The sequence below is a fragment of the Bombyx mandarina genome, chromosome 15 (assembly GCF_030267445.1).
Source record: "Bombyx mandarina strain Sakado chromosome 15, ASM3026744v2".
NCBI classification, from domain to species: Eukaryota; Metazoa; Arthropoda; class Insecta; order Lepidoptera; family Bombycidae; genus Bombyx; species Bombyx mandarina.
The window spans coordinates 15,594,891-15,609,983 of NC_143221.1; the positions used below are offsets into that span (position 1 = coordinate 15,594,891).

The 15,093-nt window shown below is 36.2% G+C and overlaps 1 protein-coding gene across 1 annotated transcript in view; it reads right to left on the bottom strand.

Moving 5' to 3' along the window:
• Positions 1-80: 80 nt before the first annotated feature.
• dlp (glypican dally-like) overlaps positions 81-15,093 on the bottom strand; it is a 122,903-nt gene continuing 107,890 nt past the window's right edge. The window contains exons 5-11 of the mRNA XM_028184080.2: positions 13,959-14,115; positions 8,410-8,572; positions 7,450-8,025; positions 6,995-7,151; positions 6,291-6,478; positions 5,626-5,757; positions 81-5,259 (exon numbers count right to left, since the gene is read on the bottom strand). Of these exons, the coding sequence (XP_028039881.2) occupies positions 4,895-5,259; positions 5,626-5,757; positions 6,291-6,478; positions 6,995-7,151; positions 7,450-8,025; positions 8,410-8,572; positions 13,959-14,115 (1,738 nt within the window). The 3' untranslated portion in view covers positions 81-4,894. The remainder of the gene's footprint in view (positions 5,260-5,625; positions 5,758-6,290; positions 6,479-6,994; positions 7,152-7,449; positions 8,026-8,409; positions 8,573-13,958; positions 14,116-15,093) is intronic.

The window sequence follows — 15,093 nt, forward strand, 5'->3', positions numbered from 1 at the left end:
TATTTTGATCTCAAATGACGTCACGCTTAACGAATTCGGATAGGACTTTGTAAAGTTTGATTTAAAAATAAAACGAAACATTACACGTTATCTTTTTTAATTATTTACATGATTTCAATACCTTAACAATAATTAATATGTCTGTATAAAAATTCCATTTCACCTTTCGAAAGGTATATACCCGGTATTCAATATCATTTTCGATTTGTTAATAAGCGCTAAAACACATTCAAACCTGCCAATTACATTACAAGTTTTTCTATGAAAAATGATGGACACAATGAACAGTGAAAGCGCTTACAAACAAATGTATTTAAGTATTCACAGTCACAACGTCCATGAGAAAAACACGTTATTATGCTATTTCATGTGAAATTTTAATTTAGACTGAACGCGACTAGATTTTTCTCACATAACGCGTGACCGTCGATTAATTGAATCTGATTAAATACAAAACTCTATGTTATGTTATTTTAATCGATAGTAATATCATTTCTAATTCATACATGCAACGACTATTACGATTATCGACTATTATACTATCGATGTGTGGACGATAAAATAATGGATCGATAAAAAAAATTAAATCATAGAGACTACACAGAGACAGTTATATTAACACATTGACTGCCATGCAGGTCGCCGGTGCCGTACGCGGTAGTAAGGTCGATTTCTGTTACTAAGCGCCTGGATTGCTTAACTTTCCCTTTTGTTGTTAATACATGTTTTAGTCGTTTAAGTCTCTTGGACATTGATTTGTTCTTAGTATCTTCGGATTCATATTTCCCAGATACTACTAGATATTCCAGACCTTAGTAACAGAAATCGACCTGATTACGTCAGTCACAGTCAAAAGGTTAAAAATAACTTTGAGAGCTTATCGATTATAAATCTATATTTCATGTTTTAGATCAACGCGTGTTCATGAACATTTTATTTTGCAATACGTTTTGAACAGTTTCTATTCGGTTACCCTGTTACATAGTACACCACATAATACGATATAAAAACTACGATTTCCTAGCAACATTTCAATTTTTAACAACATTTAGTCGAAAGCTAATGTCATGATAAATTGATACAGTTGTCTTAATCATAAATTATTCATTACAGATAATCTATGGTAAAATAATCTTCAATATCCGTAATATTATCATTAACACAAATGTAGAAAAAACTATGTACTTTATGTTATTATATCTTAGTTCGTTTTTACCATCATGGTATAAACACTATTTGTACGCCGAAAAGAAATTGTTTGTTTTAAATTTTAAGCTGCCTGTAGCGTCATGAATGGAAAAATTGATTTAAAATTTTAATACCAAAATTTCACCAAGCGAATATTATCATGAAACAATATTGTTGATTAAGCTGCCAATAATTATCACTTTTAGAAATAATTATTTCGCTTAAGGCTTCTAAAAGACAGAGACCATTACAAAATATAGTATTTGAAATCTAATCAATTATTAGATTAATCAATTATTAATATGATGTTATAAGTATATATTGACATTTCTGATGTCCATTAGTGACAGTAGCCACTTGGCATCAGGTAAACTGTATGTTCGTATGTACAGGGACAGTTTAAATATATATAAATATTTTAAAATGGTTGCAGCAGTTACAACGCAATGTAATCTTGAGATAACTTTCATATAAACTAAAAAATAAGGCAAAAAACAATACCTAATCCATCAAGGAACAAAACTCAAAATCATCAAAAACTATCATCTTGTTGTTAATGAATGAAAACCGATTTATTTTCAAGACCACGTACATATTCATACAGTGATCCGTAAGCACACTTTACGGATTAAATGGGAACAGAGAAATTTTAATGATAGGCTTAAAAATAGAATGAATATAGATAAAATAGATTTTTCGACTAATAAAAAAATGGATGCTCATAATCGTTTTTTTAGTGTTGGTTTTCCAGTATAGTTCCCGCTTCATCTATTTTGTTCAGAAAGATGGTAAATTTTCGCATTAAAATTTTATTGATCTTTTGCTTCAATCCTCCCCTGATCCGCCATTACTGAAAATACTCATGAACTTTCTCGTAATCGATATTTCGTTGCGTCATTTCAGTGGTTGTATGGGTAATACGATAGTCATTGTCCAGGGGAATACATTTGTCCAATGCAACAGCTAAGTTCCTCTAATTTATGAATCACGGGATGAAAGTTGTCCATAATTTAACACAGAATCATTGAAAATTACGACTTTTAATATATAATTTTGTCATCCTGATGTAATCGTGAATTCTAAACATATTCTTTACAATATCTATTTTGCCTGTTAAATTATGTTAGATTGTTAAAAACTGGTCAACGATTGACAAAACTGCCACAAGAAAAAAAAGTTCCCAAGGTTACGGGCTACAAAATGAAAATACTCAAGTATTTATTAACTATATAGGACCGTTCCTGCGTTTCTCAATTAAAAAGATACAATTTGACTATTAAATTAATAATTAAATAGATGGCACATAGTGTCTACTCACAGGCATTGGTCCCGGTACTCGCAACATTCTCGCAGTAAAATGAAACTTTATTGTCGTGCAAAGAATGAACAGTTTATCGTGCAACGGAACGGCATAAGCATGAGCTTGGTTGTCAAACAAATTTTAATTTATTGTAAACATTTAATTATTGTTCGACATTTCTATAATACTTTATTGTTTGACAATTCTTTTTATTTATTTCAATAGATAATATCAGTGGTCTAGAGAGATATAATCATTCAAACGAATGTAGTTGTGCGTTACATTTATGATATTAGCAAGGTATAAAACACTAAACAAACAAATATCTGTACAAAATCTAGGCGTTATACTTTATGTCAATTTTTTTCTAACTACCTACTACACACAGAAATTACGTATATTTAGAATATTCATATATAAAACTATGTATAAAATTAAAATAATTTTCAAAGCATCATTGTCGGGCTATTTAACAAGTTGCCTTTATATTTTACATTGATCGCGAAATGAAGCATTGAAAAAAATTTACTTAGCTGAAGCCGTATTATACACTGAATTAACAAAATCATAATTTAAAAATCAAATACAGAAAGATCGTTCTTCATTTTTGTACCGTTCAACAACAAGTTATGTAAAGTTTAAATCAGAAAAGTAAATTAAAGCTGCCTGTGGATAGTTTGAAATCTATTTCTTTGCTCAATTATTTTCAGTTTGACTGTTGACATATTTTACATTTGTCGATTGGCTTGATTTGACAGGTATAAATTTCACATTTAAATTTTGAATTTGTTCACGTCCTCCACGTTTATCTGATCCGAGTGCTATGGCTACCGAACACGAATTTATGGACATTAGTTTAAAATTTAAAAATTTCGGATCTTGTTTCTGAAGTAACTCCTATAAACAATTTTGGTAGTCGGTAGTCGAGATATCAATAGAAAGTTAAAAACAACACCGTAATCTTTATAAAAGTGAATTCTGTCTCGTCAATGATATAATAACTATGATCCGACAAAATTATTACAGCTAATCATCACTAATGCGTGTTTGAATAAGTTTTGAATCTATAGCTCGCGTCACAATTTAGACAAATATCGTCTTATTGTCTTAGTTTGAATGTGAGAACGTTCATTATTTTTATAATGCAGTAGTAGTCTATGATCTGAGACTGCGAAACAAAATGTTTGTTAGATGACTGCAGGTCGACTTTAAACATAAATCCGTAGATATAAACTTTAAATTGAACGATATAATAATGAAATTGGTTTTATTAATTTATAACAAAAAAAAGGAAATCAGTCTTAACTTAGCTTAAAGTTACATGACTATGTTTTATATACATGTTCTTGACGAGCCCATTAAATTAAGTCTTTAGAATTTTGTTAAATGCGATGATAATAATAATGAAAAATGCATCAAAGCTAAATAAAAGATTGTCAAAAAACAAAAGTTTCATTTTAAAATTTGACTTCAAGAAAACAAAATTTTCGTTCGATATCAAACTTTATAAATATATGATGCATGTTATTTTAAAGTTCTGCATTATATTCTTCATAAATTATTAAATATTTCATTATTAAACATCGAGTGAATTATTTACATTATACAATGACACTCGGCACTCTCATGGGATATAAAATTAAAAATGATACACCAAACAGTTTCATAGACAAAAGAGAAAAAAAGTAAAATAAAAACATAAGTTCATCATCAGCTACATAATTCATTTTGATTTACATAAAAAAATAAAAAAATATACCAGATTGAAAAAGTAATTCAAATAGTACTTGAATTTCTTTAGAAAGTCACGAAAGAGATAATCACATCCCCTTTTTGCTAATATTTTAAGTACCTATGTAGTAATCCATCAACTCTTGCTAATATTTTAAGTATGTAAATTGATGCTAATATACTCTAGAAAGAAATCATACCAAGCTGACATATTCCAATAGTGTCATAAGTCAATAACTGAACAATTTGTATAGAAGTACCAAATGATTTTACAAGCATGCTGACTACACTTTAAAAATATAATGCTTCGTTTTCTATATACATTTCCATGTTCACCCATTGTCAATTTCGACTTATTCCATAATTGAATTGAATCAGCGAATCAAAATAAATATGTATTGGTTGTATGTTTCGGCGCGTTTTCAACGGTCACAGTGATAGTTCATTAGTTCACGGAACACTCCACACTTTTATCACAGTACTTACACTCCCCCGGCCGTCGCACTGACTAGGCTACAGACACCAAGCGCGCGGTCGTGCCGCCGCCATGTTCCACAAAAACTGTCAATTCGTATTCGAATAGTGAACGCGATTTGCATTTGTATTTCGAACGATTCCGACCGCGACTGTCACTTGTTTTTTGAATTTTGAATCTGTTTCGAATCTTCGAACCTTCTAGAACAAATCGGTTATTATTGTACCGAACCACGCGCACACTACGGGCAGAGCGTAAGTGAAGAGGGCTTTCTGTAGCGACGGTCGGTCGGCCGCGTCGGTGACCGGCTGCTCCCTGGCCGACGTGTCTTGAACCTCGGTTCTGTCGCTGCTCGTATCGGGCGGGATGTCTATGTCGCTGGCTCTCGGTGTGTCGTCGAGACGGGGCCTGACGAACACGTTGTTGGTGGCAGGCGAGTCTACAATGACGGGTATGTACGGCTCGATGGTGGTGGTGGTGGTGGACAGCGGCGGCGGCGGATTCATGGGCGGCTCCACGTCCGTGGGTGGCTCAACCGTTTCCTCTTCAGCTGAATTGCCGGAACCTGAATAATTACATGGATACATTTAAAGTAAACGTTTGAGCGGTTAAACGAGAAAAACATCATATAGTTATTTTCAAAATAAAAGGATTTTCTTGTATCAAGAATGATGTTTTCGAGCTCTTGCTCATCCAACCAGACAAGATAGACAAGGCAACGCGAACTCACCGACCTTGAGACATGAGGTCGAAGTCTCAATTGTATTATACAAGGCTTGTTTAGAGATTTCGAATTACCTAAATTCATAATATTGCGGTGGATGTCTGCAGGATTCGAACACCGACACGGTTTCATCGCTCGACGCGAGTACGCCGGGCGTCATATCATTTAGGCCGCAGCGACTCCAAGTACCTACTGAGAATGCATTACCTCTCTCGTAATCATCTTCGCCTTCATCATCGTCGTCGGTCAGGTCGTCGTCATTTCCGAAGTCACCCGACCCGGAACCCGACTCCGCCCCGTCGATGTACTCCTGCGCTGATGAACTGGCCGGTTGCATTTCTGATAAAAAAATTACGTGTTATTTTTCTTTTTGCTTAGGTGGGTGGATGAGCTCACGGCCCACCTAATGTTAAATAGTTACCGGAGCCCATAGACATCTACAAAGTAATGGCGCCATCTACCTTGAGATATAAGTTCTAAGATCTCAGTTTAAACAGTGCAACGGCTGCTCAACCCTTCAAACCGAAACGCATTGCTGCTTCATGGCAGAAATGGGCAGATGGTGGTACCTACCCGCGCGAACTCACAAGACCAATAATAATTCAAATTATAATTTGGGAGTTTGATTTTTATTACGCGATGTTATTCCTTCACCGTGGAAGTCAATCGTGAACATTTGTTAAGTACGTATTTCATTAGAAAAATTGGTACCCGCCAGCGGGATTCGAACACCGCTGTATCACAAGAAACGAATGCACTGGACGTCTTATTCTTTAGGCCACGACGACTTTTTTGTTTACTGAAGACCTTCGCAAATGCAAGGCAATCATTATATTAAATGGTATATTATGCAGTTATGTATGATTCGGTACCTCTATCCTCAGCATCGGTCCACTGAACTTCGACGCCGTTGAAGGCATCCTTGAGTCTCGCCGTCAGGGTCTTCAGAGTCTCGATCTCTGCGGCCACGACCGTCTCGGCGGTGGGGCTGACCTTGCCCTTGACTTCAGGGTTGGAAGCGAGGCCGATAGTGCCGTCTCCGGCGGCGATGAGGGTGTAACTGTAATATTAAATAATGATTTTTTTTATTTTTATTTAAAGATCCGGCATATTGTGGTTGCTGATTTACGGGTCGTGTTATCTGCGGATTTTGAGGGTTAACGACAAAACGAAGATCTTCCACCGATCGGGTGAAATTGTTCAGTCGGTCGATTGTTGTTCAGAACTTGTATTGCAAAGTTTACAATCAACTTCAATTCATAAGAAATGAATTAGTGTTTCTATAAGATAAAAATGATGGAAAATAAAACGAATTGAATTCACCAGTAGGTATATGGTATGTCTTTTGTAGTGGCAATTCATGACTATATTTCCAAAAATATTTCTTGCTGCTAAATTTGGTATCATATTAATTCAAAATATCGGATAGGTTTGATATACCCTAAGATTGACATAGCAAATTACATCATGTCTTCGTTGCATTAGTGAACCGTTACGAAATTGTTATTTCGGGCCCTGGTCCTAAGAGTGTGTGTCGGTCGAGTGTTTAGTGAGACGCGCGCTAGGACTGCGTTACCTGGCGACCGCGGAGCCGTTGAAGCAGGGCGCGCTGGGCGTGCTGGTGGAGGAGCACATGAGCGCGGGCAGGTGGTGCCAGTAGCGGCGCGTGTTGCGGACCCGCGTGCGCGTCTCCCGGACCAGCCGCTCTAGGGCCGGGCCGCCCCAGTCTGACCCTGGATAATGCACGAGATAATGTAACTCATCGCTTCAACAAATGGGATGTATTGTGGAGCGTGGTGAACCGACCTGTCTTTGTCTATATTAAATTTTGCATGCATCTAACGAACATTTGACCTCAATTCCCATGAAAATCGCGTCTATGTGTTTTGGTAAATGTATCAGCACTTTGAGCTAGTTAATACTTTTATGTCACCTTGAGTACATTTGGAAGACACACAATCAATTTCTGACTAGACCAAATAGACGAAAAGAAATCGTGAATATTTTTTTCACGTTCAACTAAGAACTCACCGTGACTGTCTTCGGATTTGGCAGCAGGTTTCTTCTTTTTCGATTTCTTATCGAAATCGTAATTTCTGAAATCAATGTCCAGACCGCCCGCGGGCGCCGGGTCGGGGTCGGCGTCACGTTTCTTCCTCTCGTGCTCTTCATACTCTTCGAGACCGATATTCCCTCTCATGTACTGGAGGAACCTATCCCGAAGTTTGGCCTGTTCTGCCATTTCGGCTGTGGCCTTCTTGATTCCCTCGGGAGTCCTGAGTCCAACTAACTGTGGATCATCGTTGATCAAGCTTTCAAAGGTAGTTTCCACCTCGAAGTCATCAACGTCGTTCGCTTTCTGGTTCCAGTCAAAGTCTGGTATCGCCCGAGGTGACCTCCTCGCTCGATCAGAAGCGAAGAACGGTCCGGCGCCACCTCCGCCACCCAGGACAGGTTTTCCGCAACCGGTGAATATCCGCTGTGATATTTCGCGATTGTGCTCTTGGAAACTCATGATGGCTTCGGATATCTTGATGTCGATCGGTTCGACCACCATAGCTATGTTGAAAGGGCCGAGGAGTCGGTCGGCTACTTTGTCTACGGCGTCTGGAGTCCAAATATACGTTAATTAGTCGTCACGTAATAATTTATTATATTATATAATACATTCATAATTATTTTACCAATAGTGTTTTCTTTTAGATAACCCATCTAATTATACATGTGTAGCTTAGATTCTGACGTTTTACTTACCAATAAACAGGCTAGACTGTCGCAACAATACCCCAGATTAATAGATTTGTTGCAGAAAACAAAAGCAGTTAGTATCTAAACAAGTCGGGCTTCCAACATTTGATATTTATTTTGTGGATTGTGAAATCCTCAGAACAAAGCGTCACAATTATCTGACTCTAGTTCATTAATACGCTTTCGACGAGGCTCAAGCGTAGCAATTAGTCTTAATATTCTGTTAATTCGTTGGTCGCTTACCGACATACGCATCCCATTGCTCGCCCAGATCAGCGTGAGCTGGCAGACATCCACGGATGACGTTGTGACAGTACCGGGAGCAGGCTGGGACTTGGAGTCCGCCGCACGCGCCGCAGTACCTCAGCCTAGTCCAAGCTGTTGCGCATTCCGGGGTCAAACCCGCCTGGAAAGAAAAAATAAACTGTATCTTTTTTTTCCTTCCTATGCTGATAGCCTTTAGAGGCTATTTCAGCGTGTAGGTAAGCTCACGGGGCTCAAAACCGGAGGTGTTCTTAACACTGCCCTAGCAATAGCTGTGCTTCGCAGAATCTACCACTGGATCGGAAACGCGACCCACTGAGAAGATCTGGCGATAAACTCAGTGGGCTGTGTCTATGGGTTAAAATTAACCCATAGACACAGTCCACTGAGTTTATTAAATACTCTGAGTATACTCTGAGATACACTGAGTAAATACTCTGATGAGGAAAACTATTAATTTTGACTGTAGTATCGAATTAGAATCCAGAATTACATGTTTTCGAACTCAAATAAAAAAAGTTTTGTACCCATAACTACTAAATATATAAAAGAAACTTTAAACAGTTTCCACATGTAGATACAAGTTTCATTACAACGATAAAAACATTACAAATTTTTATTAATATTAATAATGTGCCAAATAAACACATGAGGCAAGTATTCTGAGAACGCGTTATCCAGATTAATGATTACACAATTTTAAGGTATCGGGATTTGAATATTTATAGCCGAATCGAAATGTTTAATGTATAAAGAAAAATGTTTATCAATTGAAAATTTTTAAGTTGATATCGCGTAACTGCGATTTGCGCTTCAGATGCGCACAATTCCGCTGTGTCACGAGCGTGCCTTCCGTTAATTATAAATAAATGTAATTAGCATAAACAATAAATAAGCGTGATATATCAGGCGGCGCCATTCGAGATCAATGTACAGACGCCGACACTGCCGACAGCGGTTAGTGATTCACGAAGACATTGCTCATTACGTTTTTCTGTGGTGACTGTATATTTTGCTTTGTGAATTACAATTTTATTTCATTTAAATGAACGATTCATAATTCAGTTTCGTTCGTTCAGAATATCAATGATGAAGTTGTGAATTTAATTTACGCAAAAGTTAGGTATATTCGATGTCTATTGGTCGGGGATCTGTGAGATGAATCCCGAGAAAAAACTTTTATTAGCCTACTCGCATACTGTAAAATATAATGAAAAACTATAATAGAAAACTATTTATCGAAGAAACTGAATTTGAATATTGTTGTGAGCCCGCGCGGGTGATTCTGCCGTGAAGCAGTAATGCGTTTTGAAGGGCGGGGCGGCCGCTGTAACTATACTGAGACCTTAGAACTGATATCTCTAGGTGGGTGGAGCATTTACGTCGTAGATGTCTATGGGCTCCAGTAACAACTTAACTTGGGCTGTGAGCTCCTCCATCCATTAAAGCAATAAAAAAAAAGATAAAAAAATCTACTACCGTCCTGCTTATTTCTACCGCGAAGTAATCGGGCATTATGCTTCAAAGGGTACACATATCGAGGGGTACACATATCGAGGGGTGAAAGGCCATTTGGTTTAAGATTTTTTAAACTTTACAGGAGAACCATTTAAAGTTTAAAATTTAGAAAAAATATAATTTTTTTTGTTCAGCCCTTTGAATGGTTTAAACGTAATTGAAGTTCGATTAAAAACATCGAATTGTTCATGCTAATACCAAATAAAACGGACCTTTCATTAGAAAGATAAATGTCACTTACACCATATAGCCATTCATCCCTCTAGATCATAATAATTATACAATTGAGCGCTTGTAACAATAGCTTTATCACTCACAGAGTTCACTATGCATTCATTGAAAATTATGACGCACATAATTCCAATTCAAACCGAATACACAAAATGAAATAAATACATATATAATTTAATGTATAAACATGCGTATGCCAATTACATTTTAAAATTCATACATTTCAAATTACAAACACCAACATCATATTCGTTTTCATATAGACAAACTCAAAATTATGATTAAGAAATCATTGCTTTTGTGCTCATGAGATTTACTGAGGTTTTTATCACATTCAGTTACATATACTACCCCTTCTGAGCACACGCATTGGTTTTCCGTACAACAATTATCAATTTTTCGAGAACATTTACCAAACTTTTACCCTGAAGCGGTAGTAACTGCTAATCAGAGGAGACTATTGTGCCCTTGTTTGCAATAAATCCAAAAAGAGGTTTTGTTACATCAACAACGTAAACTTTGAGATATAAGTTCTAAGTCCCAGTTTCAGAGTCCCAAAGGCTGCCCCACACGTTAAACCGAAACGCATTACTGCGTCATGACAGAAATAGGCAAGGGTGCCTACCCGTGCGGGCTCACAAGACGCCCCACCACAAGCTTACTATACCATAATAATATTGTATTCATCGAAGTGATGTGCAAAATACACACGCGATATAAGCGGCGATAATTCCGTGCCCAGAATAGACAAATGTTCATTACATTGTTAACATCGATGTTTGTAATTCAATAGCGTGCTCATTAATAACGTCGCCCATAAATCTGAACGGGTTTGCATGATTATAAAATCTCAAATGATCTCGTGGCTACTAAGTACGTACGTAATGATTACGTGCTAAAATTATGAATGTGACGTGATGGATAACATTAAGGCGTGACTTTGCGACATTCAGTATTGTGGCACGGGTAAAATCATTGTAAATTTTTTTTATTTTTTTTTAAATGTTATTTAATGTTTTGGTAATAATGTCAGTTTGATATTATAACGAAAATGGAGAAAAACAAATAAAAAGTGATATTTTTATCTTTTTGGTATTTGAGAATCTAAATTTTTATGTGTTTAATGTCTATATCTATGATAATCAAATGCAAAATGTACTTATAGTCGGATTTTTAATTAGACGAAGCCAGCTGACAGTAGCTAATGTCACTTTGTGAAATAATGTTGCTATATTTAAAGTAATAGTGATGCGTTCAGTTCTCGTTCAATCACATAAATGAACAATGAGTGTGAAGAGTTACTCATTAATTTCAAACTATAAAAGAATATTATTTATATTTTACAATAAAATTGTATTAAAGTGATCCAATATAATAATATGTTACTAGTAGTATGTAACTACAATCAGTTTTTTTTATTTTCATTACCTATGTACCTATAATTGTTATATTTTATACATCTATAGTTTCAACTATATGATGCATTGGAAATAGGACAGTCTTACAAGCTTCCTCGCAATGTTTTTCTTAATGTTTAAAACACTCGGTATTCAGTACAGGTAGATACCATAGGAACATAATGTTTCGTCGAAAACTCGTTGGTATGTACAAAGCACGGCTAAAATTCGAACCCCGTGCCCGATATCGGCAGTTCGGCACACTAACTATTCACTAGACAATCGAGGCAATTTCATTAATTCAGGAGTTTTTTCAATCGTTCACTTTGTCACAACACTATTTTTATTTCATCAAAAACTGACAACACAGTAAACGTCAGTTTACTTCGTCTAATAAAAAATCCGACTATAGACCCAAAACTGATGAAGTCAGATAAATAAGTCCCAAAAAAATAAACTGAACAGTCCGAATTGTTGTTCGTTGTAAATATGCAAGCTTCTCTTGAAAATGTCGCTAGCAAGATTCAGGCATTTTTCAAACATCTTTTGTTATATGATGGCTATCCGCAATTATAAATAGATAAGAAGATCAGTATGAAAAAGTTTCAAGAACTGAGAGGTTTACTCAGAGAACTTACTAAAAATGTATTTTCATAAACTCAATATAGAATTATCGTTAACAAAAGACACGTCATCAAACACCCGCGCTTTACGAGAAAAGCGAAGAAAACAAAATGGCGTAGGTATTCTAAGAAATCCATTTCATATAAAACGCGAGTTTCCGATTGTGATTTCCTTCGAGCAAACATCCTGTGTGAACAATTCTCCGGTAAACGTTAATTTGAGATTCCGTTAATGTCAAACGGAGAATGTCCCAAGTGCAAACTCGTCGTGAGATAATTATGATGTTTTGGCTGTGAATGGCATCGGAATTAGGACTGTCCTGCACTAGAACAACTTTATTAATGTAAAATAAATAAAATATAAAAAATATTGTACTAAAAAGTGAAATAGTTAGAGTGTTAGGTTTTTAAGTTACATCTATACTTCTATACTAATATATAAATCTACAGTGGTTTTTACGGATGTTCCGTTATAACTACTGAAGCATGCATCCGATTGACTTGAAACTTGGTATCCATGTAGAAAATACATGTACTTAATGGGTAGGCTAATATTTATATGAGGGTTGGACTGCCTAATAATAATGACAATACATAATAACGTTAATTTTAGATGCCCAGCGAAGCAGGCGAGTACGGCTAGTAGATTTTAAGTACCTAATGCTTACTAACAAAATGCTACGGTTTATTTACTGTAATAGAGATACATAATACCTAATTATTATTATTCGATGTCATTTTTGGACTTTCAGTTTTGTGCTTCAGTAATCGGATAGTAACAGAGGTACCTTGAACTTTCCTGCCCGTTTACGCAAATAATATACTTATATTATGATAACATCTAAATTTTACGCTTACAGCATATATCACGTCATACGTGAATATTATATATTTGGCTGCTAGCCAAATCGTAACATTATACTGTATCTTATCTCGTCCGATGGTTTTTCAGTGCTGTATATAGAAGGATAGTTCTCATGACCTGGTTGGCTTTAAGTGGTTATCGAACCTTATAGATACATTGATACACACCCACCCATTGAACCCACATTGATACAGAGATGATACAGAGATGAGATAGAAATCTCATTTGAATAGTAAAACGGTAGTCTCATTCTTAAAATCGGAACGCATGATGTTATTCTTTCATCGTGCAAGTCGTTCGCATGTGAAGTACCTACATATTTTTATAGAAATATTTGTAGCTACCTGTCTGCAGGGTTTGACGTGGACATTGTCACATTGGGTTAGTTATGTATTTATTCGGTACTAGTGGTCCCAGTAGTCGAAATTCAACTATATTTAATTGAAATTATAAGTTTAAATATTATTATGGTTCTATTGTCAAAAACTATTATATTATAATTCGATAATATAATCACGTATTCGCCAAAACTGCACTATAGATCAATAATATTAAAGACAAACAATATCTATCTATTCTCAATTCGACCACAGACTAAACAATAATAAAAGTTTCACAATTTACAGTAAACACATAGTAAATACATAGTAGCGTGTGTAATGCTTTTTTTATTGATTTAATGTGTTTTTTATGCATAATTAAATAAAAATATTAGCATTCTGCACTTCTTCTCTATATTCTCTGTAAGTGTGAGAAATTTCATACTCCGCCGTCCTCGCAATTTTCGTAAAAAGGGGTACAAAGTTTTTGTTTCACATATCAACATATAGATGAGTACGACTGCCAACCGGGACTGACAGTGGCCATATTGATTTCTTCCTAACCAGCGCTTACCTGAGTCATGTCGCGTACTACATCAGCGCCGGCTCGGAGCGCTTTGTGGAAGGTGCGGGTGGCGACCACCGCCCTTCGGAGTTGAACTGATAGCTTCTTGGGAACGTCCTCGAAGGGCTGGATCTCACGCATATGTTCGTTCACGCATTTTAGGTATCTATAAAGAAATTAGAGTAATAAGTTTAAAAAAAAAGTAGTGAATGTGTCAATGGGATATACCTACTTATGTGACTATGAAAACAAACAACCGTTCTGAACGCGTACTGGTTTATTACTGGTGACGATTATCATGGACAACAGTGTCGTACATATCAGTCAAATTTACTGAATGCGTTATTCAGGCCGTTTATTTTCTTCACATAAGTAGTTACCATGTACACACATGTCACTTTTTAGGTAACGGTTCAAAATAAAATTATTTGTTTTAATTATAATCTGCGTAATTACTGGTGATAGGACCTCTTGTGAGTCAGCACGGGTAGGTATCACCACCCTGCCTCTTTCTGCCGTGAAGCAGTAATGCGTTTCGGTTTGAAGGGTGGGGCAGCCGTTGTAACTATACTGAGACTTTAGAACCTATATCTCAAGGTGGATGGCGCATTTACGTTGTAGATGTCTATAGGCTCCGGTAACCACTTAACACCAGTTGGGCTGTGAAATCGTCCACCCATCTATGCAATAAAAAAAAATTGCATGATAGAAATTACATTTACAAAGTGTAAACCTAATAATATATAGTGTATAAAGGCGCTCGTTAATATAAACTCGGCGTATAAAGGTTCTCGATAACGTTAAAGTTAACTCAAATTCGTATAGAGTTGGAACAGCGCCCCTAGCGGCAAACGTAGGCAAACACTCCAACTCCATACAAATTTCAGTTAACTTTTACGCGATCGAGAGCGTTAAAAAATTCGCACTAAGCACACAATATAAGACACCACCTAATAGGAGACAATAAAGCAGTAACTTCACACCCGTCAAACGAATACTTAAAGTACATTGTAAGCGAAGTACATAAACACGTGGCCGACATTTGTTTACACCAGCATGCCGCCGAGTATCGCGAATAGGATGACTCAATTTCACGGAAGCACTGACAGACTTGGATAAAGCGGTAAAAAATATACTTTCGCAA